The sequence below is a fragment of the Gasterosteus aculeatus genome, chromosome 9 (assembly GCF_964276395.1).
Source record: "Gasterosteus aculeatus chromosome 9, fGasAcu3.hap1.1, whole genome shotgun sequence".
NCBI lineage: Eukaryota > Metazoa > Chordata > Actinopteri > Perciformes > Gasterosteidae > Gasterosteus > Gasterosteus aculeatus.
The window spans coordinates 7,868,692-7,890,109 of record NC_135696.1 but is presented as its reverse complement, the minus strand read 5'-3'; the positions used below and the strand labels follow the sequence as shown (position 1 = coordinate 7,890,109).

Here is a 21,418-nt window from a genome sequence, read left to right as displayed (position 1 = left end):
GAGCTCAAACACGTCAGAGTAAACTTCCATGCAGACTTACTCTGACAACAGTCTTCCACCTCTCTTCCTCTTTAGGCCTCTGCACTTTCGCCTTCAGTAAAGTTTACCACAATTTCCAGCAGGACGCGACACGACTGCTGCTTCACCACGTTGAAAGCTTACAACACGACAGATGATCCGTGCTTGATCCAACTTGAGGCACTTTTCCATGGTATCCTCACTGATGTGTGTATTACACAGTATAGTTGGCTTACACTGAGGCTATCATGGTGTTTGTGTGTGTGAGAGAGTTTCCCTGTCCTGAAGAGATCACCAGGAAGCTGCCTTACATGTGTTGGTGGTGTAAGAAAAGACTCTGAGGCTGCAGAAGTGAACCAACAGTTAAAATGAGTGTCTCTCACTCATTCCTCAGTCCTCCACCTCTCTTCCTGTTAAGGCCTCTGCAGAGCAAACAATTTGTTTTCACAATATGAAAGCGCTGTTGGTAATTAAAGTAATTCCTCCTCTCCATACTACACAATATAAAGTTTACATTTAAGGCTGTGTGATTGTTTTGCTTGATGTCATAAAACAAAGTGCAAGCACCCCGGACATGCCAACAGTGTGTGGGTGTCCTTGTCCTTGCTGTGCTTCATTCATCCTGCATGTTGCAGCATGAATGATTTGTATCAGCTCATCTTTGATGTGTGACGGGTCTGAAGCAGCAGGGCTCTGCGTAATGACCCGGTTTCACACAAGAAACTTTACACCCGCACTGCAGTAACACAACAAAAGACCACGCCTCCCTCCACCTCTGCACAGCACACTCTGGCCATATATGGAAGTAAATTAAACTAAAAGCTCATTGGTGGATGGGAGACTTAAGTCCAGGTACAAATTCCCCCTTTGTTTGGAGTATGTTGTGGTTAGATTAGCTGCTTATTTAATTGTTTGCTTCTTTTATTTGATTGGAGTTACTCTATTAATTTTATTTTTACAGAGAGTACACAAGCGCAAAGACGTCTTGTGGGAGACTACTGTGAACTGCACTGTTTTTACACAATTCACTGGCTTCCTTGGCTCTAAAACTATTAAGAGATAAATATATGGATGGACACACTCTTATATGTTCTTTACATTTGTTTCCTCCACAGCCGGTAATGTGTTTTGTATCATATGTGCAGAAGTACCACACCCCTGCTCCTGTTGCAGGTACAAACGGGGCTCTGCATTCCTACACACACACACACACACACACACAATACTCCCTCAACACATCTGTCCAGATGCTTATCACTCTGCCAATGAAGTAAACATTTATTAACATCCGAGCAGGGCAGGAATATATAAGAAACATATGAATATATATTTAACCATAGCACCATAAAGGATGCTAATGAATACGTTTATGTATTTCAATTCAATGTATTTCGAATCTCCTTTGCAGAGTCGGAGTTGAGTCAAGATGCATGTTTGGGTCAACCAACCAAATAAATGATACATGTTGATAAGCAAAATTGCAGCTGGTAAATCAATTTGATCACGTATTTCAGTTGTCCGATGCATTATTATTGTGAAACCTTTAATTGGCGTAATTGCCATCAGCGAAGGAGAGGGGACACATTACCATCAATGTGACGAGGATATTTCCTGTATGAAACCTACAGGGTTGTCTTGCGTTGTTGTATTTGTTGAGTAGCATGTGAGCGAAGAAAACGACGCACCTCCTCTTTGCCTTACAACTCATACCTCCGCGTTTTTACTCTGAGCTCTCGAACGCACCACGGACCGCTGGGCGGGGCGTTTGAATCTACCTGCAAAAAAAAATAAGACTGGGCGGATTAAAGGTGCAGACCTTCCTTCCTGGCGGAGCCACGCCCAAGCTGCTGGAACACATGAAAGCGGAGGTGCGCAGCAGCACGCAGACGAGAGGCTTTAGTGACTGAGAGGCTTCTCGGTTAGTGGAGAACGTGTCTTTCAGAGGGACTTTGCAAACACGGACGACGCGCGCTCACTCCTCGTGCCTGCCATTGAAAACCAGGTGCGGTCTCATTATAAGTGATGTAAGTTGATGAGGGGCTGGGTGCTGTTAACTGTCTTATTCAGCAGATGGGTGTTCATATGAACGGCTGTTTTTAGCTGCATAAATGTTTTTGCGTGAAGGCAAAAACAGAAAAAAAACTTTTCTTGCTCAATAAGCTCAGGTGTTTCCCTCAGGCTTCGTCGCGGGGACATTTAAACCCGCGCATGCTCCGTTGTCCCCTTGCTGTCCATGAACTTTGATTTTTATATGTTCTGGTATGAACAATTTAAAACTCTTTTTATGGTGCTTTGGCTGAGTCAACCACAGCTGACAACGTCACTTCCCTTTATGACGCTAACAAGACTCAAACATCAACTAGTAACGTTTTCATACGGGATATACAATCTACATATCTATTATTGCTCATAAACGCTGCTTCATTTCATTTTACCTGCACGAACACGCACCATTTTATTAATGTTAAATGTTTTGGCCAGCAGGTAATGATGATCGTCACAATACAACGTGACGGGAAAAACTTTCATTATTCATTTGATGCATTATTAGTTTACATCCGTCATATTTCCCTAGATTAAACCCTGCAGTTCACTTTTGTTTGTCAGGTGTGCACTGAGATAATTACGTCATTAATTATTTTTTTTTACAATGAACTTATCTGCACACACCCTGCTGCTGCGTGTCTTTGCCTCAGGACACACAATTGATACCGGTCTTAAAAGAGAACTTTGCTTTGTGTTGGTGATGACGACGAGTTCTGTCTGCTCCAGGTGGGGCATATTTCTACTCATGACTTCTTGAAATGGTTTCAAAAAGTATTGTTCCTCTTTTGGTTCCGACCGGAAATTAGAGGTCTGTGTAACAGTTCCTTAATTCTGCTTATCAGCTTTTTTTTTTTTATACATAAATACCAATGCAGATATCTTGTGCGCCGACATTTCTCCTCTTTAGTTCCACCTGTTTCCACATCTTCCACTTGTACACAGAGCGGTTATCTACAGTTTTAAAAACCTGTATCTAACAGTCTCGTAGTTTCACTGTTCCCTAATGTGTCAGTGCCCCATCGTCCCGACCCAAAGGCCCGGTACCTGCAGATGGACGGGCTCTTGCGCTCTCCGTTGGGTTCGTGCCATGGAAGCCTGGATAAAGCCGGGATTGACTGGCAGCCAAGAACAGGAGAGAGTAGAAGCCTGCAGGCGCTGTAGAAGTGCACGATGTTGACTTGAGAGAGGCGGATTAAACCCGCTCACTCAGACGACACAGTGGGGTTAACTAGGTGATCCTGACTGCAGACATGGTTTAATGTCTCTACAGGAAACCCTTGTTCGGTGGGGGGGAGACGACCCTCCCTGTCAGACACTAACCCTGACCTTTTTGTTTTTACTTTTGCTGTGTACTGTGGTGGATACTCTGACAATTCGCTCGGCTGTGAAGGAAGCAGTTTGTCTCGTCATTCTGAAACCCCAAAGTCTCCAAATGTGCGGAGGCACAGTTTGTGCAACTTCCTGAGGAAGTTGGCTCATGGATGGTTGAACAGTGAAGCCACATGCGTGTGACTGTCACAAGTCTGAGTGACGTGTGTGTGTTCAGTATGGACGCCTGGTGTACTTGCTGTAAATGCGTCAATGCTCCGTCTTGTCTGACCTGCAGCGGTTTTGCTTGTAGTGCCACGAGATGAAACCAGAGGAAATGAGACCGCGTTCCTCGTCGTCCTCCCCCGCTGACGCTCACTAGTCTGAGCTCATAATGAACTTAAGAGCGACGCGGATGACACCTTGCCCACTGATCCTTTTATCCCGCTCTATAAAAGCACACTGGTGCTCAGCTGTTTTTTGTCATCGTTCAACCTCTACCTGAGACGAGGCGGCTGCTCGTAATAATACCAAATGCTCTTTACTGATATGCTGTGCAAATGTACGATTCCCCTAAAGTGCATGTTTTTGATGAAACTTCAAAACGAGCTCAAACCATGGTGACTATCTCATGAATAAGAAGTGAGCTCAACAAATTAGTAAAGGACTTAATCTTTTTGAGGGTATCTTCCTTTATCTTTGAGTCATCCTCAGGGTGCGGTTGGTGAGGAATTCGCGTCTGTGTCCAGACTTGCTCCGGACATTCCTCCCTTGCCTCTTGATTGCAAAGCATCCCTCCACCGGAGGCTTGAAATACTCAGCGCTGTCCTGATGCCAATTCAGCACGTTCAGTACCTGTAGCAGAAGGTGGTGATCTAAAGAAAGGGTTGTGGATAATGAGGAGTGGGAATTTGTGGAATCCTGTGTTTAGTTGGGTGGTGAGGAAGGAATGTGGGTCGTACAAGCGTTAAGAGGACGGACGGGTTTGGAGAGGGAGTCTCTCTGCGGATGAGCTACATCTTGTTATTCGGGCTGGGTTGATACTAGTGGTCATAAATATTCTACATAAACCAGGCAGTGTTAATGGCACAGGGACGTTTCGCCATCTTTTACATCTGTCTGTGTTGAAGCACAGGATTGCTCGTAATAATACAGATGAAACATGAAACGACAGCTGCTGTGGTTTTAATGTGCCCAGACACGTGCTTTACCTGCGGTTACGTCTCCGTGATCACTTCCTTGAAGCAGTTTGTCACGTAAAAGCCATAAGTCATTCTGGCCCACAAACTCAACACAGGCCTTTTGGTTGCATGAAGAGCAGCGATCACATAATCCTCTGCGGTTCAATAACTCGCGTTGTACATTGATGCAAAACGTTTCTTTTCTGTATGTGATTTAAGGGCAGGCAAAATGTTCTCAATATTGAGTGCAGTACCTTGTTGGTACTATGGCTAACTCTCCCAAAGGTACAAAGGCCTGTTGGATATTATAATCAAATCTAAAACCAGAAATTTAAAAGCGAAATCTATGTTGTTGTTTTTTTTATTGGATTTCAGAAGTGCTTTTCCAGTTTTGTTGGTTTGGTAACGTAACACTTTGTAGGCTTGTTGATGTTGCACGACCCACAAGAATATTGGCAACTAATTACTAAGAAACTATGTTCTGCATTTCCTCATTCAGCCCTTATCTTTATTATAGGTGTTTCATATCTGGACTTGACGTATCTTCTGGCAATGAACACCTTCTGGCATCATAACGCTGGTTATTAGTGCTGTATTTCCATCTTGGATTCATTCAATTGGTTGTGGAGAAAGGGGGGAAATGAAGAACTCAAAATGGCAGAGACTCTAAAATGGCCGTTGCATAGACTTTGTCCCACTCATTCATACCAAAGTTCACACAGTGAGGCCACCTGCTCTAAAAACAATACTGATCAGTCAAATATCTCATTTTGACCTTTGTTTTGATTCCTCTTGAGGTTAGACTTTACAAAAAATGCTCTAATGTCCTCTGTCCTAAAGCTACCATGGCGGACGCAGAGAAGTTCCTGTATGGGGATCGCAGTGCGGGGAACACCCCTCTGGCCCAGGCCGACTGGGCCACCAAGAAGCTGGTGTGGATCCCCTCTGAGAAGCTGGGCTTTGAGCCCGGCTCTGTCAAGGAGGAAAAGGGAGAGGAGTGCGTGGTGGAGCTCACAGACTCTGGCAAGAAGGTAAAAGTGGAGGATTTCTCTTTGTTTGTCTCAGTTTGTGTGTTTTTAAGTTGTCGGCCAAGAGCCGGCATCTTCATTTCACCATCGTCGTGCATAGAATGTAGTCTGAACAAACGTCCCAGCGAGCGCGTCTGGTCTAGAACGTCCTTCTGATCGCTGGCTTCTCTCTGTAAATCTCAGGTGACGGTGAACAAGGATGACATCCAGAAGATGAACCCACCCAAGTTCAGTAAGGTGGAGGACATGGCGGAGCTCACCTGCCTGAACGAGGCCTCTGTGCTGCACAACCTCAAGGAGAGATACTACTCTGGGCTCATCTATGTAAGTTTGGGTGGACACGCATGTTCTCATGTAAGAAGGTCTCCTCTTGATGCCAGATGTTTGTGCAAGCGGCTTCTCTCTGACGGTAACTATTGTCTGTGCTGCCCAGACGTACTCTGGTCTCTTCTGCGTGGTGGTTAACCCGTACAAGTACCTGCCCATCTACTCCGAGGACATAGTCAACATGTACAAGGGCAAGAAGCGTCACGAGATGCCCCCTCACATCTACGCCATCACAGACACGGCCTACAGGAGCATGATGCAAGGTACAGCCCATGCTTCTGTGACAAACTCCTTGTTAATTTACAATGAGGTTAACAACTTTGCATACGAGTAGCTAGAATCTACTCGTATATGTATTAATTCACCAATAATTTTAGGCCAACTTGGCTCACACGCTACAGAAACTGCAGTGAAAGCGACTGGTGGTATTATTACTACAATCACTTCAGCTGCATGAGTTTTGAGTGTAATGACTTTACTCTTCCTCCGTGGCTTCTCAGATCGTGAGGACCAGTCCATCCTCTGCACGTAAGTTGCTCAGCCCTCTTGATAATAATAAACAATGATAATAATTGAAAAGCCCTTTTTTTATCACGTGATATCTGCAGATTAAATTTGCCAAGTTATGATAGAATTGTAGATATTAAAGTTATCAGTGCAGTTTTATATTAATGCTTCGAGAAAAAACATTAACCTTAACTGGAGTAGGATTTATTGTAAACCATGTCTTCTAGTTTAAGATGTCTCCTTTAATGCCTGAACACGTGTCCGTGTGAAGTGAACGTGAACTGACTCCTGATACTTGTCTTTTCTTTAGCGGAGAATCGGGAGCAGGGAAAACCGAAAATACCAAGAAGGTCATTCAGTATCTCGCCCACGTTGCCTCATCGTTCAAGTCCAAGAAAGACCAGGTCAGTGAAAGCCTGACTTTTTCTTTTTGGTACCCTCCTCTCTCCTGATGAGTCTGCTGATTTTGACCTTGGCTGGAAACTCCCTTTAGTTTCCTCTCCTCCCTGATATCCACCCGGGTCCATCTCTGTGAAGCGAGCTACCTGAACGCGTTGTGTTGACTGTGCATTCCTGTTTCAGGTCTCGACGCGCCCGCCTCCCCTCTCATAGTAACAGGGAACTGAATAGGACTGTCCTGTACTCTATTCTTTGTTTTTAAAAGTTTTCCCAAGAAATGTTTGACTCACTACTTCGTAGTTCATCCGATGACGCCAAGTTTCCTCTGCAGATACGTAACGTGTGAGCTGAAGTGTGTTGAACCGTGTCTTTGTTTTCCACTTTTTCTCCAGGGCAATGCAGTTTTATCACATGTGAGTTCATCTCTCCGACGCCGTACGCACGGTGTCTCTCTGCACGCGCACTTCGCCACTAACGGGAAACCTATTCGGTTTAAAAAGAAATGCATTCAAATATGGACTAAAAATAAAGCCACAATTCCTGTTAAACGTGGCCAATAAACAAAGACCCTAACTTTTTTTAATATAAGGAGAGGTAAAGGTTATTTTGCCCCCATAATCCCTGGGCAGGAACGTGTGACATGTCTGCAACTTGGTTAAGCGTACTGCCTGCAAACGGCTACCCCCCTCAGTCCTTCATATGTAGCATACTGATATGAAAGTGGCAGAAATATTCTCGTGAAACTACTCTTGAACCTCAAGTAGAGTGCGAGGAAAACGTTTGGACACATTTTGACTTTTACCTTTTTGGTTTTAGAGGATAAAGAAACCTCTCGGTAACAATTGAGTTTTTTTTTTTTTTTTTTTTTTGCCCAAATGCTGAAATGCTCTTTAGTGTCACTGCTTCTAGCTTTATGCCATACTGGCAGCCGTATCCCACTCAACATGGCAGCGGTTTTATTCCCAACCAGTCCAGATTTTTCAGCATTATGTAATGGTGTATCTATGAAGGCTGTTTGGCGTGACCGCTGCTAACCCGCTTGTGTGTGCCTGCATGGACAGGAATGGTTTTACAGGAGGTTTTTTTTTTTTTTGCTTGCTGGTATGTGTGTTGCAATGTGCAGGCTTTGTGCGGTTGGTTGGGCAATGATAACATCCCCTAAGGTAGTTTCTTTTCAAACGGATTGAATTGGTGTTTTTTTTACCAGCCCGGCTGCAAGAAAATGCATGATTTTTAGGTTGCGCTTGCCCGACTAATATACAGCATCGACCTGTAATTAAGTTATTGTTAAAGTTTCTAAAACAATGTCCTCTCTGTCAGGGGGAACTGGAGAAACAGCTGCTGCAAGCAAACCCCATTCTGGAGGCCTTCGGCAACGCAAAGACAGTCAAGAACGACAACTCTTCAAGATTTGTAAGAAAACGACGAGGCACCCTGAAGACATGCTTGTTTTTAAAAAAACAAAGTTTGTCTTTAAGCACAAATCCATATAAACTGCCATAGACAGATTTTGATTTTTGAGTTTAACATTAGCGATGAGAGCATACAAAATATACAGTCTTTGAAACTTTTGGCAGATTATTTTGTGTTCATGTAGCGCTCCATCAGAGTCAAGTTAAGTTTTTACATTCAACCTTAACTGTTTTAGTGCTACATATCCAAAAAAATGTTTCTTTCTTTTAGGGGAAGTTCATCAGAATCAACTTTGACGTCAATGGATACATCGTTGGAGCCAACATTGAAACTTGCATCCTTTTCAAAAATATGCTGCAAATAACTAGAATCTGAAACTCTTTTCTCATGGAACCTGTATTCTTGGTATTGGGGTAACTAATAATTGTGGAGCGTGCGTGTGTGTGCGTGTGTGTGTGTGTGAAAATTATATTAATTTTTATTTTATTTTTGGCTTTGCTCCTGGTTCAGAATTCTGAAGACTTTCGGCAATTATAAAAGATTTCGACAGCACTTGAGTGTACGAACATAAACATATGCTATATCAATAGCACCAAATGTTACACAGGACCTTGAAATTATATCAGAAAATGCCAGTTTATCCCGTGACAATGGTCAACAAGACAGTACCACCAGGTGGGGTGAAAACACAACATAATGTTGGGTGGATCCGGTTCCTTCTTTAAATATAAAGGTGCTGTTGTCTTGCTGCGTTTGTTTCTTGACTGAAATGTTACCAGATCTCCTGGAGAAGTCTCGGGCCGTCCGACAAGCCAAAGATGAGCGGAGCTTCCACATCTTTTACTACATGCTGACCGGCGCGGGGGAAAAGCTGCGCTGTGAGACATATTTTCCAACTACGATACGTTTATTGATGCTAACAGACTACTTCATTCAGCCACTTAAAGATCCATCGGAAGTAGCTGATTTTAGATGGTATTAAAAACTGAGCTTCCATCCCTGTTCAGTTCTTGGTGTCACTGCTACAATGGGAATGAAGTATTTATTCAAGTCTCATGAAAACGCACTGCAAGACCTCTGCGTCAAATTCTTCATGAATGTTTAACCTTTTCTTTCACTCTTCTAGCGGAGTTGTGTCTGGAGGATTACAGCAAGTACCGTTTCCTGTCGAAAGGAAACGTGACGATACCTGGCCAGCAGGACAAGGACCTGTTTACTGAGACCATGGACGCCTTTCAGATCATGAGCATTCCAGAAGATGAAATAACTGGTACTTTAAAAAATCTTTTATAGGGCTATGAATAAAGATTGGGGACAAAATCTTAAGTGTGCGACTTTCCTCTGAGGCTCAATTGTGACCTCTTCTGTCTGTCAGGTCTGTTGAAGGTGGTGTCGGCCGTGCTGCAGTTGGGGAACATGTCCTTCAAGAAGGAGCGTAACAACGACCAGGCCTCCATGCCCGACGACACTGGTACGCTTATTTACACATTATCATCATTTCCTTTTGTATGTTTTGGTGTCTCCTCTCAAACCTCCATATTCTCCAATGTAACTCATGTTTCTCCTTTAGCTGCCCAGAAAGTGTGTCACCTGCTGAGCATCAATGTGACAGACTTCACACGAGCCATCCTGTCTCCCAGAATCAAGGTCTGTATGCAAATCAATACCCAATTGTATATTTGATGATATTAAATCTTTCGTAGTTAATTAATGCAAATTTACTTTTTTTTGCACATTTGAACCCCCCTCATCCATTATTTTGTTTGTGCTTTGCTACTTTATTTTTATTTTTTTACAGATGAATGTTATAATTCTTAATTAAGTGTTGCAGCATTTTTGTTTGCGCAGGTTGGGAGGGACTATGTCCAGAAGGCGCAGACGCAGGAGCAGGCTGAGTTTGCTATCGAGGCTCTGGCCAAAGCCTCTTATGAGCGGATGTTCCGCTGGCTGGTCTTGAGGATCAATAAGGCCCTGGACAAGACCAAAAGACAGGGGGCCTCCTTCATTGGCATCCTTGATATTGCTGGATTTGAGATCTTTGAGGTGAGATTAGAAGCTGTGTGTTTGTTTCGCAACCAGAAGTGCAGCCCTGTCACTCGGCAGTGGAGGACTTCTGAAAGAAGTTGGCGGACTTAAAATGAGTAATGTTTTATTCTCTCTTGCAGTTGAACTCATTTGAGCAGCTGTGCATCAACTACACCAATGAGAAGCTGCAGCAGCTCTTCAACCACACCATGTTCGTCCTGGAGCAGGAGGAGTACCAGAGGGAGGGCATCGAGTGGAGCTTCATCGACTTTGGCCTCGACCTGCAGCCCTGCATCGACCTCATTGAGAAACCTGTAAGTCTCCCAGTTGTCATTACTTGTAGATAACCGTGACTGTACTGCTCAGTCTCGAGTTGAAGGACTGGTTGCAATCTTTTTCTGCAGAAGTCCTTGAATAAATCACACGGGTCTGACCCAAACTGAGACATGTGATTATATGAAACGCTGACAGACTCGCGTGTGTTGTTTTTTCCCTCCTTTCGTCACAGGCGGGTCCTCCGGGGGTTCTCGCTCTGCTGGATGAAGAGTGCTGGTTCCCCAAAGCCACGGACAAGAGCTTTGTGGAGAAGGTGGTTCAGGAGCAAGGGACAAACCCCAAGTTCCAGAAACCCAAGAAGCTCAAGGATGATGCAGATTTTTGCATTATACACTACGCTGGAAAGGTAAAGAATGGCGTTGCATTATTAGTGGAAAACATGACTGCAGTGTTGAAATTTATAGGTTGTGGAGATGCACTACTTATGGTTGGGTTCTTTGATCTGTTATAACTATTTTGATTATTGATCCGAACAATGTCCATCTGCAGTTTATTTATTTGTTATATAAATGTGTTTTGGAGTAAAACTGCTGGTCAAATGAAGCAAAGTATTTGAGTAAAAAAACAAACTGCTGAAAATTCTGATTATTCCTACAGTTGCTTTCAACCACTAGATGGCAACAAAATATTTCTCTGGTTCAGTTCTGAGTACACAAAAGTAAAGGCATTGGATAAACTGCACATTGAATTTGTAACAAATGATAACTTACTCTGCAGTCCTTTTAACTATGAGCGTGTCTCTCCACTGGTGCAGGTGGACTACAAAGCAGACGCGTGGCTGATGAAGAACATGGACCCTCTGAATGAGTGTGTGGCCGCTTTATTCAACCAGTCAACAGACAAATTTACTGCTGAGCTGTGGAAAGACAGTAAGAAACCAATCGAACATCTCTTCCTTCTTACTGCTGTGTGCGACTGTTGACGCTAAAATGATTTTGAGATTCAACATCTCAAATCTCCAACAAACTTGGTGCTGACTGACTATTTTTATGCATCTGTGCAATGGGCAAGACCTCTTTTGTATTTGTTACCATAAAAGAACCCAGTAAAATATGAATACTGGGATGCAACAACGCTAGAATTAGGTTTTCAAATAAATTCACACTGACCCATATTTATTTCCCACCTCGTCTGTGTCCTTGCAGTGGACCGCATCGTCGGCCTGGATAAGGTGGCAGGAATGTCTGAGTCGATTCACGGTGCATCCCGAACCCGTAAGGGAATGTTCCGCACTGTGGGCCAGCTGTACAAGGAGCAGCTGGGTAACCTCATGACCACGCTCAGGAACACCAACCCAAACTTCGTCCGCTGCATCATTCCCAACCACGAGAAGAAGGTACAGAAGGATGCTCGTAGTACGAGTGGATGACGTTCAACATGATTAACTACCAATGTGCTTACTGGCACTAATTCATTATAACAAACTATAGATGCTTAGGAGTGTTCTCCTTAAAGTCCTGACCCATGGTGACAATTGGACATGGTGGTACTATGTATGGCACCCTTTCTTCCTGGATGCTGAATACAGATTAAGAAAAAAATTTTTTTGGTTGTTTGATCATACGGAATGATGTGAAAATAAGCTTTTTTTGTGTTCCTTCTTCAGGCTGGTAAACTGGAGCCTCACCTGGTTCTGGACCAGCTGAGGTGTAACGGCGTCCTAGAGGGGATTCGCATCTGTAGACAAGGCTTCCCCAACCGCATCGTCTTCCAGGAGTTCAGACAAAGGTGACAAACAAAACACAAACCTAAAACGCATTCATCTGTGTCTTACCAACCCAATTAAAGGTCCGGGTCAAAACTTCAACTTGCAGGACAAAGATCTTTCACAAACACTCCTCTACAACAGTGGATGTCCCTAGAGCCAAAAACATGCCCCGAGCTTGAAAAAGGACCCATTTAGTAATTCTATCCATTTTGTCTGTCTCACAGGTATGAAATCCTCACTCCAAACGCCATCCCAAAGGGTTTTATGGATGGCAAACAAGCCTGTGAGCTCATGGTAAGAACAATGCATCAAGAAACAAATGGCACGTTGTTCTCCATTTCTTAGTTTTGGGGCATTTCCCAGAGTAGTTCCTCACTTTTTCTTCATGACAGATCAAAGCTCTGGAGCTGGACCCAAACCTGTTCCGCGTCGGTCAGAGTAAAGTGTTCTTCAGAGCCGGAGTCCTGGCTCACCTGGAGGAGGAGCGGGACATTAAGATCACTGATGTGGTGATCAGCTTCCAGGCCTGGTGCAGAGGATATGTGGCCCGCAAGTATGAAGGATTACACCAAACAGATTTTATCAAGACTCGTATTTGCAGTTAAATGAACAAATGGAACTAAACGCTTAAAAAAAATGTTTTTTTACTTCAGAGCCTTTACCAAGAGGCAGCAGCAGCTGACCGCCATGAAAGTTATCCAGAGGAACTGTGTTGCTTACCTGAAACTCAGAAACTGGCAGTGGTGGAGGCTTTTCACCAAGGTGAGTTATTAATGACTGACTTCTCAAACGGATGTAAAAAAGGTATATGTCCCTTTGTATAAGAGAAAATACTAATTTATTGATTCTAGCTCAACCTTTTTTTGTAAAGATTTAGTGGCGTTTCATACACCCTTAAAAAAAACAACCTCTCCATATGCTTTAATAACTTGCCGTTTTTTTTCTTCCAGGTGAAACCCCTTCTGCAAGTGACTCGGCAGGAGGAGGAGATGCTGGCCAAAGAAGAGGAACTGGAAAAAGTCATGGAAAGACAATTGCAAGCTCAGCAGCAGCTTGAAGAGTTTGAGGCAAAGCAGCAACAGGTAGGAATCTCCATAATGACACTGGAGAGCGCTTAAGCTATGGTCAGCCTTATTTTAAATAAGTCAAAGTGGCTTAAGTATCTTCATTCATTCATTCAAACGTCTTTATTCAGAATGTAATGATCCATTCTAACTTTTCCTTGGCTCCCTGTCACTAGCTGAACGCTGAGAAGTTGGCTCTTCAAGAACAGCTCCAAGCAGAGACTGAGCTGTGTGCGGAGGCTGAGGAGATGAGATCCCGTCTGGCCACCAAGAAGCAGGAGCTGGAGGAGATCTTGCATGATCTGGAGTCTCGCCTGGAGGAGGAAGAAGAGCGAGCCACCCAGATGCAAACTGAGAGAAAAAAGATGCAGCAGAACATCACGGTTGGTTAAGTCGTGCGGGATACAGAATGTGAGAGGCGAGTGGGGTAAGAAGATTCTTCACGTTTGCAAATTGTTTACGTGGTTCATCCAGGACCTGGAGCAGCAGCTGGACCAGGAGGAAGGTGCGAGACAGAAACTCCAAATGGAGAAAGTCACCACGGACGCTAAGCTGAAGAAACTGGAGGAGGACGTCATGGTGCTGGACGACCAGAACAATAAGCTCCTCAAGGTCTCCTACAACATGTTCATGTCGCCCACACGTTCACCAGAAGGGTGCAGTCTAAATAAACACAACTATTGGACATAAACTCATTTATTTGTTGTTTTATGACCTCCAGGAGAAGAAACAGATGGAGGAGAGGATCTCAGAGTTCACCACCAACTTGACTGAGGAGGAAGAGAAGTCCAAGAGCCTGCAGAAACTCAAGAATAAACACGAGGCCATGATTACAGATTTGGAGGGCAAGTCATTTTTGGTCTTTGGGCTTATCTTTCCTTTAATAAACAAACTCAAAAACCCATTAAATTTAAGGATGAAAAGAATGAATGCTTTTTTGTCAAAGTACTTTTTTTTTAACTTTTTCTTTAAATTTCAAATTACGAATTTGGGTTTGCGCACAGATCGCCTAAGAAAAGAGGAAAAAGTGCGTCAGGAGTTGGAGAAGAACCGTCGTAAACTTGAGGGCGACTCCAGTGAGCTCCACGACCAGATGTCCGACCTTCAGGCTCAGATTGATGAACTCCGCGCTCAGCTGGCTAAGAAGGAAGAGGAACTACTCGCTGCACTGTCCAGGTTACAAAATAAATACGTTTTTCAAACGTAAACTAGACGCAACCTGTGTGCAAGTAAGAACTAACACGCAAAGTACCTGATTGCCAATCTCATCCCTGTTCTACCTCACCCTCAGGATCGAGGAGGAGGCTGCAGCGAAGAACGCGGCCCAGAAGCAGATCAGGGAGCTGGAGGCTCAGATCTCTGAGCTGCAAGAGGATCTGGAGCTGGAGAGGCAGGCGCGTGCAAAGGCTGAGAAACACCGCAGGGACCTGGGAGAGGAGCTAGAGGCCCTCAAGACTGAACTGGAGGACACTTTGGACTCAACCGCCGCACAGCAGGAGCTGAGGTAACGGTCAAACCTACGTAGTCTTACGGCCTGAAGTTGGATGGATAGATCAAAGTATTTATTTGGAGGGCAAAGATGTACATGTTTCTTTGTTCACGTTTCCCCTCATCATGTCTCTGCAGGTCTAAGCGGGAGGTGGAGGTCACCCATCTGAAGAAGAGTCTGGAGGAAGAGGCAAAGATCCACGAGCAGCAGATGGCCGACATGAGACAAAAACACAACCAAGCATTTGAAGAGCTCAATGACCAGCTGGAACAAGCTAAGAAGGTAATGGCAATTATTTCTGTAGCAAATTCCCTTACAGGTGAACTTAAAAGTACTCTACATTTAAAGCTCTAATAGATGACATAACCTACAATAGTTTGTTAGAAAATGACAAAACCTGTGAGTTAACTGGGCGTTACAGTAGTTTAGATGGAAATGCATTAGTTTCTGAGTCAGTTTGAGAAATGAATGCTGTAAAATCTTAGACATTTGCTCCCGCAGAACAAGATGTCCATGGAGAAAGCCAAGCAGGCTCTGGAGAGCGAGTGGAATGAGTTGCAAATCGAGATGAAGACTCTCACACAAGGCAAAGGAGACTCTGAACAGCGTCGCAAGAAGGCCGAATCCCAGGTCCAAGAACTGCAGGTCAAATACAGCGAAAGTGAACGACAGCGGCAGGAGGTGGCCGAAAAGATCACCAAGATGCAGGTACAGTATTTGATGGAGGATCGAGTGAATGGGAAGCGGAGATGAAAGAAAGGATAGTTTGCGATATTATGGTTGAGTGGCTAACTACAATTTATTTTTTTTCCCCTCTTGTGTTTAGTCTGAGCTAGAACATGTAAACAGCCTCCTGAGTGAAGCAGACAACAAGAACATCAAATTCAACAAAGACATTTCTGCCACAGAGTCTCAGCTGCAGGATGCACAGGTACGATGAAGCGCAAATTTCACATGACTTTTAATTGCACATTTACCGTAGCAGAAATAGGCAAAACAAACGATATATTTTATTGCCTAACTACAGGAATTGCTCCAAGAGGAGACTCGTCAGAAGCTCGCCCTCTCCACGCGCTTGAGGCTGCTAGAGGACGAACAGAATAACCTGCGGGAGATGCTGGAGGAAGAGGAAGAGGGCAAGAAGAATGTGGAGAAGCAGATCACCACTCTGCAGGCCCAGGTTGGTGCACACTGTCACGGCCGAGCACTTGATCAAAGCCTGGATCCATGTTCCACATCGCACAAACCAGCCGCTATTTAAATGAACGGGTTTCTCAAATCTGTCATTCATTATTTCCAACTGACCTCAAATCAGTGATAAAGAATGACTGCCTCCTTTCCGTAGCCTTGATATAATTCATCCAACAATGCCCTTAAACGTTTTCTTCCCTGTCTTCAGCTGGCAGACATGAAGAAGAAGCTTGAAAACGAGTCCTTGTCCGTGGAGGGGGCAGAGGAGGGCCGCAAGCGATCACAGAGGGAGTTAGAAGGCGTGATGCAGCAGCTGGAGGAGAAGACTGCAGCTTACGACAAACTGGACAAGACGAAAACACGCTTACAGCAGGAGCTGGATGACCTCCTAGTGGACCAGGACCACTTGAGGCAGATAGTCTCCAACCTGGAGAAGAAGCAGAAGAAGTTCGACCAGGTAACTGGTCCACAGTGGATTTTGTGCCCAGAAAAAAACTAATGATTCACGCAAAATTGGTGTTCAGTGCCCAGGTTTTTTTTTTTATTGTTATGTAACTGCCTCTCATGGTCTCTTCTCCCTAGATGCTGGCCGAGGAGAAAACTATTTCTACTCAGTATGCAGAGGAGCGCGACAAGGCCGAGGCTGAGGCCAGGGAGAAGGAAACGCGAGCCCTGACATTGGCCCGCGAGTTGGAGACCTTGTCGGACGTTAAAAACGAGCTAGACCGGGCCAATAAGATGCTCAAAGCTGAGATGGATGACTTGGTCTCCTCAAAGGATGATGTCGGCAAGAGTGTAAGAGGAAAAACCCTCATCTTTTGGTGAACAGGGAGCTGAAATTGATTTGTTTTTGGCTACAAATGTCCACCCTGGAAATTAAGATTGCTCTCATTTTAACTTCTGGGGAGCAATGATGCAGTGTCTCATCATTGCTGGCATTGTCCCTCTACATTAGCAACTGGAAAACACTGTAATGAGGCAACGTCCTTGTCTGCAGGTTCACGAGCTTGAGCGGTCAAAGCGTGCCATGGACCAGCAGCTGGAGGAGATGAGAGTTCAGGTGGAGGAGCTGGAGGATGAGCTTCAGGCCACGGAGGACGCCAAACTGCGTCTGGAGGTCAACATGCAGGCCATGAAGGCCCAGTTTGACCGGGACCTGCTGGCCAGAGACGAGCAGGGAGAGGAGAGGAGGAAACAGCTGGTTAAACAGGTATGAAACAATGCCTGAGATGGATTTCTTTCCCACAAAGCAAGAATTGCTGTGAATCAAATAAAATTGCTTGCAAGAAAATCTTCCAGTTTTTCTGACTAAATTGCAAGTCAAAAGAAAGCTGTCCTCTCCTTCAGGTGCGTGAGATGGAGGTGGACCTGGAGGATGAACGCAAGCAGCGCTCTCATGCTCTGTCAGCCAAGAAGAAACTGGAGTTGGACCTGGGAGAGCTTGAGGTCCAGATCGAGGCTGCCAACAAGGGCCGAGATGAGGCCCTAAAACAGCTGAAAAAACTCCAGGTGAAAAAATCTGCCATGCGCTCGCAAATATATTGCTGAAGTGAAATAGATAACCATCAAATTAGGTGACCGGTCTTATAATATACAATCTTATTGAGGTTGTGGTGCTATTTAATAAGCCACAACATTGAGAATATAGGTGAGCTGGTTTACACAAACTCATAAAATGAGATCTTTTCCCCTAAAAGTTCAGTCTTTCATTGGGACAAATAACTAATGAAACAAATTAGTTTGGTCCTTGTGCCGCTTAAGTGAGTAGGCAGTCCTTGCCCACACCGATTGGTGTCTAACGGCAACGCTGCGGTCTTCATGTCTGCGCCATAGGCTCTAATGAAGGACCAGATGAGAGAGCTGGACGAGCTGCGTCTGTCCCGAGACGAAGCAGTCAACGGCGCCAAGGAAACCGAGAGGAAGCTCAGGGCCATGGAGGCAGACGCCCTGCACTTCCAAGAGGTATGACCGTAATGATGGGACACCCGACTGAATGTGGGGGAAAGTACCTTCTCAGACACCACCAGATATTATAGATGAGGTGTATTACATGGGACAGTAAATATGCAAAAACTAATCTAATAATTGGGATTTTAGGAATTTGGGTATCCCTTCATATTGGCACATAACTTTATTTGAACACTGCCTGCAGGGTTGAGGGTTGTTTTGTTTCCTGGGGGGGGGCTTTTTTCATTTAAAAAGTCCCAAAGACCCTAAAATAATGTTACTGAATGCACACTTTGTGGTGTGAGTGTATAGAGGGGCATTGGAGCGCTGACTCTATTCAGTACCATGGAGCACATTGCTTCCAGGTAACTGTCCCAACAGCATCTGAAGTAGCTTTAAAGTATAAACTTCTTTCTTCTTCCAGGATTTGGCCACTGCAGAGAAAGTCAAGAAACAAGTTCAGGTCGAGAGAGACGAGCTCCAGGAAGAGATTAGCAGCACCAACACAAAGAAGTATGAACCCAGAAATAGTATTGAAATAAAACGTGTAAAATGCAGCCCAAGACTACAGATTTTTAAAAGCAACAAAGGACATCTGTAATTTCCTCTTGCTTCTCTTCCTCACTCGTTTGCAGCTCGGTGCTGGCAGAGGACAAGAGGAGGCTAGAGGCTCGTATCACCCAGCTGGAGGAGGAACTGGAGGAAGAGCAGCTCAACACAGAGATGGTCAACGATCGTCTGAAGAGATCCGTCCTGCAGGTACGGACACGAGGCACCGTAGACCTGTTCATCAAGGAATGCGTTTTTTGTACCAGGGTGAAATCCATGTAAAAGTTAGTCTGCTGGACTGTCAACACCATTTGTGCCAAACATGAATAACACTTTGTAAGAAGAATTCCCACGGTGACTGAATTACTCGACTATGCTTTTCCACTGCGTGTTTCCGGCATTAGACGGAGCAGATGACCACGGAGCTGGCTGAAGAACGCAGCGGCTCCCTGCGGCTGGAGGGGGCTCGCTCCCAGCTCGATCGCCAGAACAAGGAGATGAAACTGAAGCTGCAGGAGCTGGAGGGGACCATCAAGTCAAAGTACAAGTCCTCCATCACCTCCCTGGAGTCAAAAATCGCTCTGCTGGAAGAACAGCTGGACATCGAGTCAAAGTGAGTGCAGGGGACAGCACTAGTTTACCAAATTACCACGGCGGTTCTAATGACCGCCTCTTGTTTACAGCAACGACAATCATTTGACGAGAGATTTTCTTTTTGGTGTGACAAACACATTCTTAAAATTTCAATTGAGTGTCCTTGATTTAGTACTGACTGATTGAGTTATCAGTGACTTAAAGCCCTGTGCTGCGTCCCCTGCTCCATTCAGAGAGCGCCAGCAGGCCAGCCGGTTGACCAGGCGCACAGAGAAGAAGCTGAAAGAAGTTCTGCTAATGGTTGATGACGAGAGGCGCAACACAGAACAATACAAAGACCAGGTAAGCCAGTTTTAAAAAAAAATTTTTTTTATACTTTCTGATTGTAGAAAAGGAAGGTCAGAGACTTGAGACCTCTGTTTAAACTGCGATTTGCACTGGTGCTCTCCTCACTAAGTGAACCCCGTCTCTGCAGGCGGAGAAGACAAATGTACGTATGCGCCAGCTGAAGCGCCAGCTGGAAGAGGCGGAGGAGGAGGTGACCCGATCTAACGCCCAACGTAGAAAGATGCAGAGGGAGCTCGAGGATGCCAATGAATCTGCAGACTCTATGAACCGGGAAGTCAGCGTTCTGAAGAGCAAGCTCAGGTACAGGCCCCTTTTTATTGTTGTATAAAGTGTCTTGGTGCATTTATTTTTTACATATTAATTGAAACATCTTTGTATGACTGTGGGCAGGAGCTGACTGTCTAATCGACTATTTTGTTTTAAAGACGTGGGGATGTGCCTTTGAATATGCGACGTATCGTAAATCGCACTGGCCTGGACAGCGATGACGATGTGGAGGGAAAGACTGAAACGCCTGAACCTGCAGCCGAGTGAACGCAGGGACAAGAGGAGAACAACAACAACAATGATAATACCATGACCAGTCAACATGCAGATAATGTTTTTAGAAGTAAAAGACTATGACATAAAATACTTTTTAGAGGATTTAGCCATGTATTCCCTGTAACGTTTGTTATTACATAGTCTTATTGTTACTTTCCATGAAATTTATATTTGACCAAAAGAAAATGTATTTAGACTCAATGTGAGCAGTTTTTCTAAACCTTTTACAAACTTTTTCTACTTAATGGGTATATTATCACGGTTGTAACAAGCCATTGCAACTTTGTATGCAGTTGCTGTATAACTTTGGGAGGGAAACACTGGACATTTTATGCTTGTTTGCACACAAATATGGGTCTTTGGGTAGTTTTTGATGCAGTTACAAACATTAGTTCACATTTTCTATTGTCTGCATACATCTGTATTTGTACTGGAGGCTTTTCCTCCCCACGTGTCATCCTTTCAGGTTATTAGCGCACCCAATTTTGCTCAAGGCCAACACGGGACACAACGAACACGAGTGCAGAAATTTTGGTTAATAAGTTTGTGGAAATGTTGTACCATCAATGATCGCTTGCTTTACGTATAATTCTCTGATTTTACACTTCATTGCTGATGGAGGGACATCATGTTGTATCTCCCTATACTATGTTTGGCGCTTTGCACAGCAGAGGGTTTCTTTTGGCACACTAACCTCTGAATGTTTCCATGTCTGATACTGTAACGGTATATGATCAAATCCATTACATGTCATATTGATGCCAATATTTTAAGGCTAATCTATATTTCAACAAATGCCTGAAATGCAATAAATTGAAAAATGATCAAACTCATTTGAATTCCTTGTTTCTTGTGACTGTCAATTTGAAAAGTTTTTTTCTTTACTTTTAACAGAAACTAAACATCGCCTAACTTTTTATTTATCCCAACCCCTAGTTTTTGGAACCCAAAAGTAGATTCGGATCAGAGGGTGACGTTCTGAACAACATTTGTCAGTTTTGTGAAGTATTGCAGGTTTTCCTAATGTCGTTTGCTTGGATAGGATTTGTCTCGTTTGTACGGTATCGGACCTTAAGCGATGAATCCTAGTCCAACGTAATCAGCCTGTTGATTTATGCACTACATTACCCATTGAGGAGCAATTAAAAAAAAAAAAGTTTAACCTTGACGTGTAACTAAAACATGGGTGGATACTAAGCCACACTGCGATGGGATTCATTCAATTTAATCCCGAGGCAGACTGTAAATGTTAATTCAAAACTAAATTAAAGTCCTTGCATTAAAAAAAATCCCTTCTGTATTCATTAATGTATATATCAAACACTTTTGGAATTTATAATGGTCGTTACACATCGGCACTTTTACAATATATTTTTGGGGAGGTTGCATTTTTGGCT

At 44.1% G+C, this 21,418-nt stretch overlaps 1 protein-coding gene across 4 annotated transcripts; it reads left to right on the top strand.

Annotated features, from left to right (window-relative positions):
- Positions 1–1,677: 1,677 nt before the first annotated feature.
- Positions 1,678–20,854, top strand: LOC120825055 (myosin-9). Of its 4 annotated transcripts, none has more exons than XM_078080378.1 (43): positions 1,678–2,020; positions 5,394–5,584; positions 5,765–5,905; positions 6,015–6,171; positions 6,409–6,436; positions 6,726–6,819; positions 7,207–7,227; positions 8,135–8,227; positions 8,498–8,558; positions 9,004–9,105; positions 9,354–9,497; positions 9,603–9,698; positions 9,798–9,874; positions 10,076–10,270; positions 10,393–10,566; positions 10,761–10,934; positions 11,343–11,457; positions 11,734–11,924; positions 12,195–12,316; positions 12,521–12,590; positions 12,689–12,849; positions 12,950–13,058; positions 13,247–13,378; positions 13,537–13,743; positions 13,835–13,972; positions 14,082–14,205; positions 14,365–14,536; positions 14,652–14,864; positions 14,987–15,131; positions 15,351–15,557; positions 15,676–15,780; positions 15,877–16,029; positions 16,249–16,497; positions 16,623–16,835; positions 17,038–17,250; positions 17,388–17,549; positions 17,874–18,002; positions 18,412–18,500; positions 18,623–18,746; positions 18,941–19,149; positions 19,364–19,472; positions 19,606–19,778; positions 19,904–20,854. In XM_078080378.1, exons 2-43 carry the CDS (start codon positions 5,399–5,401, stop codon positions 20,010–20,012), a joined length of 5,886 nt encoding a protein of 1,961 aa, XP_077936504.1. In that variant the 5' UTR covers positions 1,678–2,020; positions 5,394–5,398; the 3' UTR covers positions 20,013–20,854. The 4 variants fall into 4 exon arrangements, with proteins under 4 accessions (XP_077936504.1, XP_077936506.1, XP_077936503.1 ...); XM_078080377.1 differs by having other exon boundaries at positions 1,725–2,042; XM_078080380.1 differs by lacking the exon at positions 7,207–7,227.
- Positions 20,855–21,418: the final 564 nt, after the last annotated feature.

What these genes read in the sequence shown, in the direction of transcription:
- LOC120825055 (XM_078080378.1), top strand. Translation starts at nt 5,399, where the DNA reads ATGGCGGACGCAGAGAAGTTCCTGTATGGGGATCGCAGTGCGGGGAAC. An exon ending in TTCCAGGAGTTCAGACAAAG is followed by an intron (nt 12,317 to 12,520) that starts GTGACAAACAAA and finishes TCTGTCTCACAG; the next exon opens with GTATGAAATCCTCACTCCAA. An exon ending in GGAAACAGCTGGTTAAACAG is followed by an intron (nt 17,251 to 17,387) that starts GTATGAAACAAT and finishes CCTCTCCTTCAG; the next exon opens with GTGCGTGAGATGGAGGTGGA.